At 39.6% G+C, this 19,850-nt stretch overlaps 1 protein-coding gene across 1 annotated transcript in view; it reads right to left on the reverse strand.

Moving 5' to 3' along the window:
* TRPC4 (transient receptor potential cation channel subfamily C member 4) overlaps nucleotides 1-19,850 on the reverse strand; it is a 191,618-nt gene that overhangs the window by 83,021 nt on the left and 88,747 nt on the right. Inside the window, exon 3 of the mRNA XM_067563036.1 lies at nucleotides 17,023-17,541. Within this exon, the coding sequence (XP_067419137.1) occupies nucleotides 17,023-17,541 (519 nt within the window). The remainder of the gene's footprint in view (nucleotides 1-17,022; nucleotides 17,542-19,850) is intronic.

The raw sequence follows: 19,850 nt of genomic DNA on the forward strand, positions 1-19,850 counted from the left end.
AGGATACAGCTGTGCATGTATGACCATGGCTCCATCTGTAAAAGCTACAATAAAGCATTCAGTTTTTAAAAGCAACTCTGGCTTCTGCTTAACAAAATCTCATCTCTGAGGCATTGGCTAGAGTTTGTCTAACCTTCATGTGTGTTCAATACTGTAAAAATGATGACATCTGAAAAATCTTTGTCATAAACAATAAATACTCCCACTTGCCAACCATTTATGCCAAGACTTAGTACCGAATAAAGCAGCACATTTTTCAGCCAGGTTATAAAGTCTTCAAAATGATTGGCTTTAGTGGGATGGAGGATAAGCTACTGTCCCTTAAAGTATGATTATGATACTTAGTTTTGTAATTTGCTTCAGTTACTTTATTTGTGAGTAGGGCTGGTCAGATAGAAAGGGAAATACTTTCAGAATTATTTAAAAGCTTTCTTTTTGTGTATGTGTGAGAGAGAGATTTCTCCTTTCACTTAAAAGAAGCTCACAGGCTTGGAAAGAATGACAAAGAGACTGTTCAATACCGATTGGTTTTCGCAAGCTGTCACAGTTCTAACCTCTTTCTTATCTTGATCTCTCCGTTTCCCTTACTGATTCTTCAGCAACTGTCCCCTGAAAAGCTTTTCCCATAAAGTAATCTTGGAAACTGTCTGATAGTCCAGGAAATCTTCCACAAATGAAATCTACAGCAAAAGCTTACATGCTAAACAATAACACAGAACCTTGAGGTACAAGTAAAAACTTGTAGATTTTCAAACTGCACATCCTTAGACACATGGGGCTCCATCCTGCAAGGTGCGGTACACTCTGGGTGAGATCTTCACCCCCAAACTGTCCTCTGGGCACAAGATAAAAGAGTCAGAGTGGCCTGAAGAGGCCCTAAAAGCCTAGGTTGTAGCTGGAGGAGGGTTCCTCCTGTGAAGGCACTAGAGACACCCATAATACTGACTTTCAAAGACTCCACCAAAAGCCCTGGTATAAAGGCCTGCCTGTGGTGGAAATGGGGATAGACTGGGATATGCTGAGGGTGGGGCTACAGCATACAGCATTGTGGAGATCTCAAGTCCAAGGTACATCTGGGACCACTCCAGTGCCCAGAACAGCGCAGGACTAGCAGGGCACAAAGGTGGCTTAAAACTGCCATAGCCCTCTCCCCCTTTCTCCTCTGTGAGGTCTATGCTGTAGCTCGTAGGCTATGTCTACACTTACGGCAGCATGTAGAGTACATACAGTGAACACATCCCTAGCACGGGTATAAATAGCAGGGTAGATGGTAAGGCACTTCTTAGGTGAACAAAGACGTGCCAAAACTCTAGCCTTTCATGGCTCTCTGCACACACAGGCAGTGCCTCCTGCATCTACGCTGCTATTTTTTAGCACTATAGTGTCCCGCCAGTGTTTTTCTAAGGAATTTGGTTTCGAAGCCATTTAGACATCTGTCAGTACCTTTGGTGGATTGCCAGTGTTCACATCCATGTGGTAAGAAGGGAATAACGTTTGAGCTGAAGACTTATAGCTTGGTCTGTAAGTTGTAGATTTTCAATGACCTAGTCTTGCTTAAACTGGTGACTGCAGCTGCTGCCTTGCCAGCTCATGACATTATTTCTGTTTGGACATCCCCATTGGCTAGCACATTACATACATACATAGCAGAAAATGAAACCAATTTAGGGCCCAGTTCTATCATCTGATATACTGATGCAACTCTTCTTGACTCCACGTATCTTACAACAGAGCTGAGTTTTATTAGCTGGGTTCTGCTCAATTTCCTGAGCGCAAATCAGGAGTAAATCTCAACTGGGTAAAATCTGTAACAGTTGCTTTTGTTGGGGTCACAGTCACAATTGTTTAAACTATTTTTAATTTAGTGCAGATTGTACTAAAGCAGAAGGAAATCAAGCCAAGACTGAAAACCGAAGGCCAGTTCCTCAGAAGGTGCAAAATGGAATAGCTCCATTGACTGTAAATTTGGGTCACTCCATTGAAACCAAGGACAGGTGAGAATCTGGCCTTACATATACTGTACTGTGACTGACTATATGTACAGTTGTATAAGACAATCTGGTATGCAGTTTCCTGTCTCCACTGACACACTTCTGCCTCTTTCTGATTCCTGTTTCACTATACTGATTTCTTGCTTACTTGGGTGGAAATACACATGGGATAAGGATTGTGTCCATAGTGGTGGTAAAGCTGATTTAATAAACAAGGGAAAGAATTATGTGCACTTCACAAACAGATATAAGGGGAGAAAACAGTTCAAATGTTCTGTTCACTAATCCAGATAGTGTCCCTTTAATTCAGAAATGCTTTGTCAGATTTTTAAAACTATCTCACTCCATCATGCCTGACTTAATTGTTTATCCCTGTTGTTCCTTATGATCTTTACTTCTTTTTAAAGAAGGTCTCTTGTGTATATTTTCCTGGTGTGCTCTAGAGTGCCTTTAGGGCCAGACACAGATGAAAGTGCCATATCATTCCAGGGAGATTGCACATTTGCACTGCGTTCAGTGTAGAGAGAGTCAACCACTTGGGGCTAGACAGTAGCAATGCTATGACAGCCCCGCACAGCGGAAGGTCTGGCTTCAGACTGCCTTCAGAAGAACACCAGGGAGATGGGGCCTCAGGCCCACACAGCTTCCTCCAGTGCTTCTCCTTATTCCAAAGGTGGATGGGTTGCTCCCCCTCATATACTGACCCTGCTCTGTGGGCCAGTGCAGAGGATGATGGACTGCTACTTAAACGGCTTTGTGAAAATATACTCTTCCCTTATCCCTCCACATGAGAGGCTGTTGACCCAGTGAACAGGGCACTTGCCTACTAATCACACAACCTGTGTTCTAATCCTGGCTCTAGCACTAATTTGCTGTGAGACCTTGGCAAAGTCAAGCAGTTGGGCTGGAATTTGCCAGTGGAGAGGCGAACAGCAGGGGATTGGCATGTGCTGTAAATAGGGAGACTGGAAATGGGAGCTAAGGATGAAGTGGGTGTGGCTAAAATTTGCCATGGATCCTGGAGCATATGCCTGAGAGAAATAGAGAGAATGTTGGAATATGCCATCTGGGAGGGAGAGGAGGATGAACTGGAGCAGATAATCAACAGTGAATAATTTATTCACAAAATGTTGCATCTTTTTCTGTTTACAAATTGTCCATGAACAGCTCCTAATTTTCTTTGATTTCTCTGTTATTTGAAACTATTCATTGCAAACTATTTTCATTCTGTAGACTGTTCACAAGCAGTTAAATGCATGGGTCCAATATTCAAAATGTCTGCTATGTTGGCTAGTTTATACTGGATAATTCAACTGGACAGTTATATTGTGTTGCTTATCAGATAAAGGTTACTCTAAGAAATGGGTTTCTGATGTGAATATTCAGATTTACAAGTTCAAAATTCACTTTCTGCTGATATTCTTCAAAAGTCACTTGAAATTCACTGTTTCTGAACATTCTGGCCTGTTAGCTCCATTAAGAGAATATTCACAGAAAGCGTTTGTTTGAAAAATTTGTTTAAAAATTCAAATTACTATTACCAGAATTTATTTTGCAGTATTTCCGAAGTCCTAGGTTAAAGAATGTGAGAGGATGCAGGAGGCATTGTTGAATTGTGCCAGGGATGGGTGGGGGTGGATGGGGGTTTTCTGATGAGTGAGAACAGGGGGTGCAGATGGGATAGATGTCATCCCTCACTCTGAAGAAGGAAAACTGAGTCTCTCTGTCAGGAGGAAAATGTCCCATTTTTATGGGATCATTTTCTTTACATTTCAAGCAGAATTTTCATCCTGAAGCATGTACACAGAGATGGGCATCAGAAGACTTTCTGCCAAGAATTCAAAAATCAGAAATCAGACTTAAAAATCATGTAATTTTAACAAGAATAGACACATGATTTTAATACTAGTTCCATTTTTGTACCACTCCAATAATTTTTGAACTGTTGGAGTTGGCAATATGGAAATGATTCCCTTCCAGTGGTGATCATTCTACATGGACATATGGACAACAAAACTGACCCCCTTCATTTTAATTTCAGAATAAGTAAAAGACAATGCATAATAGAACTCTGTTCTTCTCACAGAATTCATAGGGAACTCTGCTGAAGCTAATGGCCATACGCATTCTTACCGACAAGGGAATAAACTCTGTTAATGTTTCTTTCAACTTGGGGTGACCATATTAACAATTTTTTCAAAGAAGATACAGTTGCACCCAAATGCTTACAGGAAGGGAACTGAAAATGGAAAAGTGCTGCTGTTCCTTATTAGTGCTGTGTGTGATGTGTTTTTCTCTACATCTTAATTGCTCGTGCTAAGTGTCAGGAATTGAAGAACATCAGCATCATTAACGGTTTAATTGGAATTGTAATGAAATAGGATAAGTGTGCAGCTGGCATTCACAAAACTTTGTAGACACACACTGAAAATATAAAAAGTTAAAATGTTGAGATTCATTTTCCATCATGGGAGTTCTGATACTTCCATAGTTATGCTATGTCTGTTACTGCTGTTGTAGTAACTGTGGGTAAAGGTGATCTTTTTAATAAGAAACACTGCACCTTCCATTGGGAGACCCAAACCCCATTCAGCACAGGCAGCATATAACCAATTATAGTAATACTTCAAACTTGTGGAGCAGATAAGCTGCTTACATAATTTATGCTATTTAACAGTATGTGGAGTCTTATCTATAAATACAGAGCCTTCTAAATGATTTACAAAGCAAACATATGGGTTATTTTAAAGTAACTTGCCCCTGCCTAGCAAAATGTTTATCTAAGTGTTTGAGGACTATGACTGCTAGTCTGCAGAAATGGGAGTTTTGGAGACATAGTCCCAAACTTGAATACTTCACTTGTTGCAGTTGTGAGCTGCACAGACTAAACATATCTTCTCCTGGTGTTAAAATATCCAAATATTATCAAAGATAGCTTTTGTGGAGTTTGGTTATTTTATTATTATTATTATTTTTAGATGGAGACGCCTGACTAGGCTGCACCTTGTCATTCTTTTAACTTCTGCTTGCATAGCTACACTCACTTCTTGACACATGGCTGCAAAATAACTAAGTTCTTTACTTCTTCCAGGTTTCGTGCAAACAAAGGACTGACCAGAGGTGCTATATTTGACCTGTTATTTCTCTTACACATGCAATTATTCAGTCTCTTGTATCTGAAAGGATGTTAATTAAGAATGTTAATCTAATCTCTAAGGCCCTCTCAAAAGGATGCCTCAGGTTTTTAAAATATATTACTATTTTTGCCTCAACATCATGTAACAATTTCTTCCTCTTGCTCTTAGCACAATTAATGTTAATTTATATGAATTCAAAAAGCACTCAGGGATAATTAGCCACACAGGTTGCTGGATAGTTTAAATACCCCTGTCTCTAGCATTTGACTGAAAACCTCAGGATTCGCCAGCTGTCATCTGCTGTGGAGTACACACTACATTTTAAAGAATAGCCTATAGAGGTTCTGATCCTGAGAGGGGCTGAGCATCTGCCACTCTTGTCAAAGCCAAGCAGAAATCCTCAGCACCTCCCAGGATCAGGTCCAGAGTATGCACCAGTACCATTGGTTCTGTTTTAGCTAGCAAGGCAGCCGCAGCAGTTGTTTGGCTTGTCTGGTCTCAGATCACCTTTATTAGCTGTAATTATTAATCCTGAGCTGTTTATTCAGGCTCCGATTCTCCACTACATACACGTTGCACTCAAATCTAGTAAAGAGTGGTGTCTATAGAGAACTGGTTGTGACTCCCTTGTTTCCAGATACCAAGTGCAAATTATAGCAGCCGAGGAACTACTACTACTGCTACAGTGTTTAATTAAAGAATAACTCCTAGCAGCTTCACTAAATTAGCTAAAGTAAGGACTGAGTTCACACTGAGTATGTAGCTCAAGATCTGGCCTGGGAAACTTATTAAATAGACTGAGTTACTGGCAATCTAGCCATGAAAGGATTATTTAGCTTTCAACATAACTTTGCTCAAAAATATAATATGATAATTTGTGGCTGCTTCTTGTTTATGTAGGGATAGCCATGCTGAATATGCTCAAGGGTCACAGGTCAACGTATTAATAGAATGTAAACACCAAGGCTGAGGTGTTTATTAGCCTAGATGTCCAGGAGACAGTTACCTTTTAGTTACACAAGAAGCACCATCATCCAATTATTAACATTAACATTCCATGTAAAATAAATCAGATTATGAGAACATTGTGATAAGCCCTTAAAAATCAGAAAATGCTGGCCAACATTTTCAAACCTGAGTGTATAAAGGTCTATTCTCTTCAAAGCACCAAATTAAAGGAGCCTGATTTGCAGAAGTTTGACAGCACACTGAAATATCATTAAAATCAATATGAGAGGCACTTTTGGAAATCAGGCTGCTTGTATTTAAACGCTTAAATATGGATTAAGGAGTTTAATTTTCAGCACTCAGGTTTGAAAATGTTGGCCACTACACTTAAGGTTTAGTACATCTAGCTCATTTGTGCCTTGGCTCACAGAGGGGGAAGAAGATTGGGAAACCAAGAAGCCAAGAACGAGATTTGTTTTCCAAAGAAAAGAAAAGAAACAAAAAATGGAGTTAAACTTCAATAATAAAGCTAAAAAGCCAAAATCAACCAAAGTTGAATATAACTTTTAAGAGTTAAACCAAGCAAAATATAGAAAAATATTGTAAAATCTTATTTTCTTATATATAACATGTGACTGCACAGCAAGCAGCTGATGTTTTGACCATGATAGGACTCCCTCTGAGCCAGAAAAAACAAACAAATGTGCCCACTATTATTTACAAATTGAAATGTGCATTCATTTCCTCTAACAGCAACAGTCACAAGCTTAACTATCATAGAGCTGAAAAATGAGACCCTCATGCTGTTATATGTTAGGTACAAATAACAGGGAGACGGCATGGTGTGTGTCAGTGTCTGTGTGTTTGTATTTGTAGGAGAGAAGGATTGGAATCTAACTGGTGTGGTCTTGCTCACATTTTTTAATCACTGGGGAATGTTTGGTGGTTACACAAAAGCCAGAAGTAGTTAGTTGTTCTAGAAGATACGTATTCTCAACAGCAATCCCTTGTATTTAGTTCTTTCCATCTCACTTCCCCTGCCTGAGGTATGCTATCCACTGACACCAGCATTGAAGTGATGAAACAATGAGGAAATGATGCTGAATAGAGCTGGTCTGAAGCTGGAATTTCCATTCTGCTGGAAATTCTAGTACTTGGAAATTTGTTTTGTTCCAATTTGGAATGAAAAACCAAAATTTCCAAATTTCCCTTGAAATGAAACTTCTGAAAACATTTGATTCAGGATTATCAAAATGTTCTGTTTCAACAGTGTCAAAACATTTCCTTTTGACTATCATTTTGCTTCAACGTTTATATTATATTACAATGCCATTAAATACAATATATAAATGTAATATTTAAATCCATATGTTAATATAATATAAAAGTCTAAATGAAATGAGCGAAAGCAAATTATTTCAACATTGTCAAATCAAAATGTTTTGACATTGTCAAAATGAAACATTTTGACTCTTTCCCTGTTGAAAATTGCATCAAAATCGACACATTCCCACAAAATATTTAGATTTCCCATATGTTCCCGCAAAAATGTTTAAATTTCAACAAGATCGCATTTTTGGACATGTTGCAGTTAAAATGCTTTGGCTAGTTCTAGTGCTGAAGGAAATTGGTACAAGAATGAGAAGGAGAAGAAACAACTTTTATGTCTGGTCAAAAAGAAATTTGAGGCTGAGTCAAATGCAAGTTAGGAAAAAATATCAAATAGGGTTTATCTGAATTGCAGATAGTGAAGGGATAATACACTGAACTAACCTAGAACTGTGCCTCTGCACCACCATCACTGAAGTTGATGATAAAACTCCTATTGATTTAATCTGAAGCAAACCTGGGCCCAAACTTTATGTCACCAAAACAAAATCTCATTGGTTAACTATAACCTAAGACCATGACACTTTATCTACCAGCTTCTGAAACCTGTCTTTTCTGCATTAACTCTTGCACATGAACAATAGAGCTAAACAGGGTGGGAACCCAGGATCCCCATCCCTGTAACTTTTATGATCAACTGAAGTCAATGGGACCTCTCCTGTGAATAAAGAGTGTTTGAATGAGTAAGGTTAGCAGCACTGGGTCTCAAAAGAACCATTTAATGACTATAGATGGGAGAAGCAGCACTGGAATACAGTATGACTGACCAATTTTAACAAATACTGACTGATTATTCAAAAATGTGCTTCTCCTCATTTATTAGTCACTCCATAAACAGCTTCACTAACATCTGCACAAAATATTGCTTTAACTTCTCATGAAAAATAGGGTTTTCTGAGCTTTAAGACATAATATTTACTGTACAGTCTGCACGAAAACTCAGTGGATTTTATTTAGCATTGAGTGTTTTTATGCTGTTAATAGATTTGAAAGACTTCCCAAAGACCCTTTACTCTGTCTAGCTCTTGAAATTAAACAATGTTTATCTTTCTGGTCTTTGTGACAGGGTCAGACTAGATGGCTACCAGAGAGTGCTAGAAGGCCAAGATATCAGCCTCAGGCTAATCTGAGCAGGGGTTACTCCAGGTTAATTAACACACCTGGAGCCAATCAAGGCCTTGCCTAGAATTTGTTAAAAGCCTCCCCTCCAGAGAAAGGGTGTGTCTGGAGTTGTGGGAGTGAGGTGAGCTACCAGAGTGTGTGAGCAGGGAAGATGCTGCCAGCAGAACCCTGCAGCTACAAAGACTCAGGGGAGGGAAAACCCTGCCTGAAGAGGGCAAAGGAGCTTTCCCAGGCCTGGAGGCCTAAGGGAAGAGACCCTGCCAGAAGGGAAAAATTGAACTGGACATTTGGTTTGGGCACTATCACGTCCAGTAGGACTGTCAAAGGTCAAGAGCCTTGCCTGTCAAGGAGGCCAGGAAGGGCCCCTATTCAGGCAGGGTGTGGACATTAAGTCAAGGGGCACGGAAGTAACCCAGGGGAGCTAGCAGCTTTCCTGAAGCCACTGCACAAGGCTGCTACTTGTAGGGTCCCCTGGGTTGGGACCCAGAGTTGAGGGTGGGGCTAGTCCCCCTCTCCCCACCGGTGATTCATTGGAGGGGCAAGTGAAGAGGAAAGGGCCTGTGAAAACCAGAGACAGGACTGGGAGCCAGCAGGAAGCAGCCATCTTAGAGAGGTTGTATTACCCTCCCCCCACCACTACAGGGTGAAGCAGTTCCCTGAAGGAAGCGGTGGACCCACCGAGGTAGAGGAAGAGCTTTGTCACATCTTCTAAAAACTCTTTGCTTTTTCTTGATATTATTTCCCAACTTACCAGATGTTGGCTCCTTCTTCAACCTGTGAACACATGTTAAATTATTTCTTTTGGTCTTCTCCACTGCTGCTGCTCTCCATCTACTGGGGTACTGATTTGTCTAACAGCTGGTGTTGCCAAAAATCAATATATTTATGTAGAGAACATAGCAACATCAAAGAGAAGAAGTCAGCTGCCTAGGCCAGACTAATACATGCTGATAGGGTCCCAAGAATATGGACTTGGACATGGACAGTAAACAGATGCACTTAGATCAAAACTGTGAAATATATTGTTGGGAGAAGGCAAGAAAAGTAGTTAGGGTAGGCCACCACAGGGCAGACAAGGAGCTATAAAGATGAAAGGGAAGGAAAGGAGGATTACAATAAAAATAAGGATGTAAGGGGGAAAAGAAGGATAATAAGCAGCAAAGAAACCTGACTATTAAATTAAATTCGTTAGTCTTTAAAGTGCTACAGAATTCTCGTTGTTTTGACTTTATTCATTTGACTTGCATTAAAATCAATGGCCAAATCACCAAGTGCAGTTCTGAAAATGTAGTCAGCGGTAAAAGACAGAGGACAGGAGGAAGACTTTTCAAGGAACAGAGGATGGAGATTGAAAAAGACGCAGATTAGAAAGAAAAAGACAGAAAAATCTTAACATTCTATGTTTCCTTCATATTGAGACCTACTGTTTGCTAATAATAATTGTCCACAGAAAGCAGCACACACGTAACAATACTGATAAGGAGACAGGGCCAAATTCTGCCTGGATGTTTGACCACAGGTCTCACTGAAATCAATGGTAGCTATAAACATGTATATTGAGGGCAAGTTTGAGTCATACTCATTATAGAGACAAAAATATGGAGCGACTATTTCTGACAGTGGTATAAATCAAGACTAAATACACTGAATTCAATGCTATTACACTGCTGTAAAACTGTAATCATATCAGACGCTGACCCGGAGAACATTAATCCAGTCAAGTGCCTTTTTTCACATTTCACATGCTTTTATTGAGTACACTTTTCCAGATGTACAGATGCCAAGATATAATCCCCAGACAAAAAAAATTGGTAAAAGGGAATTTAAACTGATATTATGTATCAATAGTTTAAGGGAAATAAACATCACAAGGATGTTGTTATTATCCCCAGAAGCAAGCATTACAAACCCAGAAAATCCAGAGTTAAGATGAATTTAAAATAAATCCAAACATGTCAAGGTATGGAATTGTATGGCTACGGCACCCAAATAACCCTAACCTATAGTGATATCAAAAGGAAAAAATAATATTTAAAAATCACTTTAATCTAATCTGAGACCACAAACATTATAATATCTTTATTGTAAGAGTATAGTTAATGCAGGGCATCACTGTAATGGAAACAAAGTGTGTGTGTGTGTGTGTGTGTATGTGTGCAGGCCTGCCAATTGGGGGAGGAGGGCAAGGAGGGCAATTGCTTAGGGGCCCAGCTATTTAAAAGGGCTCGGGTGGATGGGAGGATAAATACGTGTATTCCTCCCCTCCACACACCCCCTTCCTCTGAGGCCCCCGCTACTCACTCTCTCTGCCCCTCCCATGAGCCAAACTTATTTATTATGCACTGTGTAGGTTCCTTGGTGGTTGAGGAGGCAGTATCTGCAACTCAGCTTCCCAGGTTCATCAGTCATCTCCCTGGGGTGTCCAAGGGCCCCGGGAAGCTGAGTAGCAGATATCACCTCCTCAGCTGCCTGGGAATCGGCATGGCGTATAATAAATAAGTAAAAACTTCCAACAAAAGCCCACTGGGACCTGAGCCAGCCCTTTCGGGAAGGGGGGAGGGCACTGACGGTTCTGCCCTGGGGCCCAGAATTGCTGTTGGTAGGCCTGTTTGTATGTGAACAGATATTGAACACATATTGGCATTCAAGTTCAGTGCCTGGATAGATGATGGAGTTTCTCAAGGTGATAGCATTTTCTGTCATTCTTGAAGTACCATTTTAGATATTTGGTACTATGTAATTGCACATCTCTGAGGAAATATAACTCTTCCATCCAAATCTGTCTGTATATATCCCTCAGGTTGGTAATGTGCTTTTTTAAATCAATGCAAAGAAAAATGACCAATTGATCATTGTTTATTATTTATTTATTTGTATCCCCTGTCCTGGGCAGCTTACAATCTGCATGCATTCAGAATGACCATTGGGTTTATTGGTAGAAAAACTTTGACCTGTAATTCAGGTATGGGAGTAGGCTTGGTGACTAGGAGGAGTGGACTAGATAGATTACTTCTTCAGGTCACTTCCAGCCCTGCAGTTCTATGATTTCTATTATTCATTTCTATATCTATGAAAGGAATCATATTTGAATCGGATAAAGTTTCATATTTGTTTCAGGAAAATAGGAAGCTTTATGGCATTGTCCATCATGACCCAAGAGCCTACCACAGTAGTAGCATAAATAACTAATTACGTCATTATCAATTGTCATTGTCAATTTCAATTGTTGTAAACAAGTTCTCCCTTTGTTGTGAGTATAGTATATACCAGAGGACTGGTCAATGAAATGTTAACAATGCACAGTGCTGAGTGGTTGAGGGACATTAAGGAATATCTGATGCACATTGCTAATTGTTACCTAGCAACGGTAGGAGTTGAAAGCAGTCAAATGGGGGAAGGAAGGAACAAGAGTCACACCAGCAGCAGCAGAGTGTCCTTGCTTGCAATCGATCAGGGTTCCTAACAGAGTGGAGAAAATTCTATCTTGGAGGTTTTAACCTCATCCTATGTTAAAGTAATATTGCCACTAAGTACTCAAAAATACAGAGTGTGATGCTCTGGTCACATTACTGATATTGTCATTATCAACAGACACTATCAATGGTGTCAACAGGCATTATTCTGCATCTCAAACTTGGCCATGTATATATGTACATGCAGCTGCCTCCTGAGAAAATCTGAATGACACTGTCACAGTATTGTGGCAGACATGAACAGAATGGAAATGCAGAGCATGAGCAACGTTTACTACACGGAGTTTAAAATAAGATTTGCATACGTTTTTCAAGGCTTTTTGTTTTTTCTTTACAAAGGAAATTTGGTGTTCAAGAAAGATATGGACTGACAGAACTGTGAATGGATGTTCACTATTTATCTTTATGAAAGGTAATATACAGGTAGTAGCAGTAGCTTGTAAACCACCAAGTTGCCTTTAAAGGGACCACATCCACTTGGGAGAGGTTTTTTCAATATCTGCGTCAGTTCAACCAAGCACAGCTCCACAACTCCTCACTTATCCTGCCTGGTGTTTTAAGAGTCATCCTATTTTGCACTGCCAACAGTGCAATTCTCCACCACCCATTTGTCCACTTCTGCCACAAGCACATCTGAACTATTTCCATGGCAAGACTGGTGCATTGAACACTCTCCCCATGTCAAACCATAAAGTCACAGTTTGGTCTATTGCAAACCCTTCTCAAGACCCACTTTTGTGATGATATCTCTGATAAATCACCTTCAGATGTCAGCAGGAATTACTACTATCAGAAATAAACAAAAAATATTAATATCTTAAAACTTAAAAGAAAAAAATTGTTGAATCATGAGCAATTAATTGTGCAAACAGCTAATCTCTGTAACCACGTGTTCCTATTATCCTTGTCCTCCTTCCTCCAGTTTTTGTTATGCCAACTTGTTGCTTCTTGTCTTAAATTAGACTGGATGCACTCCAGGGCAGCAATTGTCTCTTTCTATCTATTTGTACATTGCCTAGAACAATGGGCCCCAATATAAGCCCTACTGTAATATCAATAATGAATTGTAATAATAATAAAGGATGAGAGGTATGAGATGATTGGTTGTCAGGGAGGGAATGAAATTTATTGTTCAGCTGGTTTGTTGTTTTTATTTTGTGGGTTGGATGTAAAGGCTATTTTTTCCCTTCTATTTTCTGGTTGAGTTGAGAGAAAGAAAACAAAAGCAAAAACCAACCAACCCCCACCACCAAACAATTAAAACTGATGATAAGATAGCTGAGAAACAAATTCATATTTTTTTCCTGATACAACACAAGCATTCCTGGACATAATTCAAACTCTCAGGCCTGTCTAAGCTACACAGTTAGGTCGATGTAAGGCATCTTACATCGGCCTAATTATGTCAGTGTCTACACTACATCCTTGTCCCGCCAACGTAAGTACCGTACTTCACCAACATAATAAATTCAACCTCCACACGAGGGGTTAGGGCTTATATCCATGTAGTTAGGGTGACACAGTATCTGTGTTATTTACATCAGCTGTTAGCTCTCTTTGAATCTGTGAAATTGACAAGAAAAATGGGCAGCTAGAACCCAGCTGCCCCCCTACTCTTCTGGAGAGCTGGGCAGCTAGATCCCCTTCCCAGCAGGGAAGGGAGAGGTGAGAAGCCCTGAGTGGCTTTGCCCTGCTCCTGGCAGGGAACAGGGAGGTGAGAAACCCGCCATGGCTTCCCTCGCTCTCAACAAGAAACGGGCAGCCCGCCAGGAACCTGTGAGCCTGTGGGGCAGCCAGACTCTTTGGCTGGGAGCTGCCAACAGAGCTGGGAGACCAGTCTCCCAGCTCCCCACACTGCCTCTCTTAGGTCAGTGGACGCACTCTTGGTGAGGACACACCACGGCCCCAAGGAGGGTAGAGTGGACATGCACCACTTACGGATGTAACAGGATAAATGTTTAAATGGTGAGCAGCAGTCTCAATGTTTAGCGAATTCATCAAATGTTTAAACGAGGGGGGGAAAGCTCGTCCCTGAGAGCTCGAGCCCCCCAGTTGCAGTAGCTGCTCCTGTTGCGGGGAGGGGGGCAGCGGTGCTTGGCTGGCTCCTTCCCAAGAGCTGGAGTGCCCACCTGTAGCAGCTCAGAGATTTTGTGCTGTGGTGAGTAGCTGCTGGGATCAGTAACTGAGTTACTCATTTATTAACTGAGCAACTTAGTCATTAACATGTAAACCATCAACTCATTAACCCTTTAACTCCCCCCAGTCATCAACTTATTAACACATCAACTCAGACCTTTTATGCATTTTTAACCATTCTTATCCATTTTACTTTTAACTTTCAAACAGTAAAACCTATTTATAAAACCAGAATGCAACACATGTCATTATTTAAGTTTGCAAAGGTAGCAGGTCATAGCAGTAAATCAGAAAACACTTAACAGGCTGACTGGCACATCTTTTGATCTCCCCTCCAGAAGCCAAACCCAGGTTTGGCTTCCCTTCCCTTTTCTCACCCCCCCCCCCCACCATGTCACAGTGGCAGGAGCTCACAGCATTTAACTGTTTACCATATTCAGAACATTTAAAGGCATTGCTCATTAACTGAATTTTTACATCCCTAGCACCACTGAGGAGTAATTACTGCAGTGACTGTAAGTCAACCTAATATAGGTCGACTTAAGTTTCTAGTGTAGACATATCCTCAGTTTTTGAGGCACGTGGAGCTGGGGGAAAAGCTGGATCATTCAAGAGATGAAGTTCTATGGTAGGTCAGAGCCAACAGAATATCTAAAAGAATTGGGCAAGGAATAGCCCACATCTTTCCCTGCTATTCCTTTTAAGCAGTAATAGCCTATCTTGCCTCTAACACTTGCTACCAGTCACCAGAAATGTGCAGAGGAAATTGGACAATGACCATAACCTTCACCTGGATGGCTGGAGGTCAGGATCCTGAGTGGATATAATGAGTGAGGTAGGAGGGAATTCCAAGAATATATCTGCACAGGACTAGACAGAATTTAGCCTTGATTTTGTGTTCATAGAACTATTTTGTTTTCTAGGCTTTCCATATCTGCATTTCATACAATACAATCTATTATTGTAGTAATTAGAAATAAAATAAATGGTTGGTTGTGGCTGACAATATTTGTTCTAGCATCTAATAGGTAAATACATTTAAGAATGTATATTCTTCCATTTAAGGGACTGTTGAGGGGAGAAATACTGAAAAAGATTAATAGAAACTGAAAATATATATATAAAATATAGATGATTGAGTGATTTGGAATCATTGCCTTGAAAGTCAGTATTGCTTTACTGTTTGCCATTTCAAGGACTCTATAAATGGTAATCATCTGTATTACTACAATTTAATTAGGCATGCAAATCAGCTGGGACTATACAAACCATTTTCACTTTCAGATGCCTCTCACTACCTCAGACTCAAATTAGGAAAATACAATAAAGATTTCAAATAACTGCAAAATCAGAATTGCTCTTAAATGCATGAATCCATCAAATCCATTGGAAAATCCAAGTCACAGCTAACATTTGCTAAATGAATGTAAAAGTATAAATTATAAAGAAGGATTTCACATTTGGAGAAATACAAATGAGAGACACAGATTAGTTTCTAAAGAAGGTCTCAGGTGCAATGTCTGAAAGCACAATGCAGAAAGTAATTTAGGAAACTGGTGAGCATGCTTCTTGAAATAATGAAACAGCAAGTGAAAAATAGTGTCAACCCTTTCTTGCTGTATTAAAGGTTCTTCTCCAGAATTAGGTCATATGGAGTGGTCTTAACCCTGGCCTACCATGAAATTTAAATATGAAATGAGTGCGCATGAGTGCAGACCTTTTACAGGTAAAAAATATATATCAATAGATCATTATCTTGATGTTGACTTCTGTGTTTTGTTAAATGTTAGTTTAAATGGAAACCACAAGCCTTACTAGGTTAGGCCCAGATTCTGCAAACTCTACTCATGTGCTTAATGTAAAGCAAGGAGATTATTGTTTGTAGGATCAGGGACTTTATAGAGATGGGTGAACAGGTTCAATTAAAAGTAATGACACTCTGAATCTTTGCCCGTTTTTAAAGCCTGAATAGAACCATTTTAAATTAGTAGTAGTAGTAGTAGTACTAAGGTTTGAAATATTCCGATATACTTTTCTGTTTCCCTTTACACTTCTGCATTGGAGCTGCTGTTGAAAGCAGAAGTCCCAAATGATATGATAAAGTCTCTTCTGATATAATTTCCAGCTAGTATCAGATGCACAAGTTTTGGAAATTTCATGAAAGATTGATCTTTCGATCTAGGTTCTTATACTATACCACAGCATCTAAGAACTTTACAAATTTTAAAAGACAAGCAATGGATTTCACATTCTGATTAAATGTCCAGTTCAGTTTAGCAGACTCAATAAAATCTTTAGAATAGCATCTACTTTTGGATATTTATTCAAACCAAACATGAATATCAAACTTTTAGGGTTCACCCATTGATATTAATGAGTCAGCAAGCCTATATCTGTTCAGAAAAATGGACTGCTTTCTGGAGAAAACCATTTCTGTAACAAAAGTCATGCAATTTAACTGGCATGTAAACATGTGGAATGCCCACTTTACCAGCCAGACACAGTTAATAATAGACAGTTTTGAGAAATGCTCTTTGCAGTTCTTATTCTGTTATCAAAGATGTTCTTAATGTTATTCTGTGCTAGTGACAACATCTGCTCAGGTGCGAAACAGATAGTATCCCTGGATCTGTGATGTAATGAAGTATTTCTAACTCTAGTTTTAATAAACCATAACAACCTTCCAATAATAAAAAAAGAAACACTTGGAGAACAAAAACAAAAAAGCAGCAATCTGAATCCGTCTCACTTAAAGGGCTGTATGCTAGGTTATTAGCTACACATTATTGCTGCTAAATACACCTAAATACTCTCCAACACACTTACCTCTTTTTGTCGGTACTTAATTGCCAGCTTCAATCTTGCAAGATCATTACCATTTTGTTCTTCGATCAAGCTATTGTCATCTCTGTAATTAAGAATAATTTCTAATTCCCTGGAACTCCGTGTCTGATCCAGGAGGTCTTTTGCAAATTGCTTGCATTGACGCGACAGCTCTTCGTATTCTGACTTAAACTCATTTTCCACTTTGCTCAATTCCTGAAGCTCCCAACTTAGCTGAAATGCTGTAAGGAAAGGATCCTCACTGGACAATGCAATCAAAGATGGGCTTGCCAGAGCCCTGTAGATGTTGAGTCTGGATCGAGAGTGGCGAAGGCTGTCCACATCTGAGCTTGAGACACATTCAACACAATTGCAACGCACTTCGTGTGGTCTGGGTACAGAGACCCCCTTCTGTACAAGAAGCTTTATGATCTCATAATTGTTCGTATGGGCAGCCAAAATAATAGGTGTAATGTCTGGTGTGAATTCTGAGAACTGCTTATCCAGCAGTATTGGTGGCACCTGTGCAAAAAAGTGAAAACATTTATAGACTCTTATTTCAACAATAGCAAACAATAAATTTAGCTGCAGATAGTTCTTCTTGTAATAAATTGCACAAAACAATTTGGAATTAGTATTCTATTTTGCAAATGTAATCCCTTTTTGATTCATCAACTGTCTGTAAACTAGGTGTGATTTTCACAAAATGTGTTTGCTATTTGTAATTATTTAATTAACCATTTGCTCTACCAAATTGTAGCCTATGGTTATCCTCAAACAATCCGCTACAACTTTTCATAACTTTCTATTTGGGCTATGTGATGAGTCACTTAAGAAAGATGGTTTGTTTCTGGTCCCTGATGAGATAATCTAAATTTTATAAAGAAGAGGCATGTCCAGAAAAATCAGTGGGGCTTTGATTTGCACAAGAAGAGCGTGAACAGGAGTTAGACAAGCTAGAGTTATAAGACAAAATGAAAAAAAGTAAACAAGAAAGAAATGTCAAATTTCCAGGAGGGGATGAGCTGGGCTATTATTATTTATAGAGGAAATCAGGTCCCTGCCTCAATGAGCTTACATTTGTGAGGCCCAGCTCTGAACATACTTATTATTAGGTGTCATGATTAGTTTAACTGAATGAAAATGGGATGGTTTATAGGATAGAGCCCTAAGTAGATAATATAGAAAGGGCAGACAATAAGAAACTGCACAAGAGAGTTTTAAAATACTCTTCCTTTGTGTGTGTGTGTGTGTGTGTGTGTGTGTGTTTTAAACCTTTGGCTCATAACAATTTTTCTTGTATATAGTTCTAAAACCTAGTCTATATTCTTTCCTCTCTTCCTTTTCTTTTGTAACTCTGGCTTAACTTCTGCTTTTTCCTGTCCAGCTATTAAAATGCCAGTCAAGGAAATGACCTTATAAACATGACATCCTTGTATTCCACATTTGTTCCTCTTTCCCGATCTCTATCTCCAATTCATTGTTTTTAGCACAACATAAAATTTCGCCAACTTCTCTCACTGCCAGTTGATCCTGAAAAAGTGTCTCCTTTGTACATCTTCACTAGCTATAAAAGAGTCTGGAATCAGAACTCATCCAGCAGTTCTGCTGAGTCTGCACACACACAGTGAAGAACTCTTACTTTTGTACAGCTTTGCAGTGCTGAGAGGAAGGGAAGTGTGATTTTTTTTGCCAGTAAACTCAGCACATAAGACTCAGAAGGTACATAGGGAGCAGCTGTTTACAGCACCAGTGTGCTATTTTTACAGTCCCTTTGTAACAGAGTGCACAAAGGATGTTTCCCCCTCCCCTTCTACTGCTATACAAAAAAATACACAGAATATTTTGAATGGTGCTTGTGATGCTTCCCAGGAGTACCTAGGGTTGTGAAGCACCTTGCTACCACCTGCATTTAAAATTAGTGAGCCTTGTTTGTGCCTGCCAGGAATCAGCTCCCCAACCCCACCAGTCATGGGAAACACAAGCATTCCTCTCTAGACCTTGCAGGCCCCACTGTCACTCGAGAGGTTAACAATAGGCAACCTCCAACCACTCTGAGTGTCTTCCTGGAGTCTCCAAACCCTGGCCCACTGGACACTCACAGTATTCACCTATCCACTGCTTCCAAAGAAACAGTTACACCTCAGCTTACCTCTTCAGATCACTGCTCCACTCAACACACAGCACTTAGACATGTTTACAGTGAAATCAAGTGTAAGTTTATTATCAAAGCATAGAGATTCAAGTATTGGAAACAAATTGTTTCCTGTTTTTTAACCAGTTACTAATCCATGAGAGGATCTTTCCTCTTATCCCATAACTGCTTTCTTTGCATAAGAGCCTAAAATGTGGAACCTTGTCAAAAGGGATTCTGAACGTTTAAGTAAAGTATCTCAGCTGGCTCACCCTTGTCCACATACTTGGTGACTCACTCAGAAAATTATAATAGATTGGTAAGGCATGATTTCTCTTTACAAAAGTCATGTTTGTTCTTTCCTAACGTACTGTGTTCATCTATGTGTCTGATAATTCTGTTCTTTACTATGGTTTCAACCATTTTGCCTGGTACTGAAGTCAGGCTTATTGGCTTGTAATAGCAAGGATTGCCTCTGTAGCCTTTTTTAAAAATTGGCATTACATTGGTTATCCTCCAGTCATCTGGTACAGAGGCTAATTTAAGTGGTAGGTTACATTAATCACAGTTAGTAGTTGTGCTATTTCATATCTGAGTTCCTTCATAACGCTTGGGGGAATACCATCTGGTCCTGGAGAATTATTACTGTTTAATTTATCAATTTGTTCCAAAACTCCTCAATCTGAGACACTTCCTC

This window comes from Emydura macquarii, unplaced genomic scaffold, assembly GCF_026122565.2.
Source record: "Emydura macquarii macquarii isolate MOO-44397 ecotype Brisbane River unplaced genomic scaffold, CSIRO-AGI_Emac_v2 contig_2473, whole genome shotgun sequence".
Lineage (NCBI taxonomy): Eukaryota > Metazoa > Chordata > Testudines > Chelidae > Emydura > Emydura macquarii.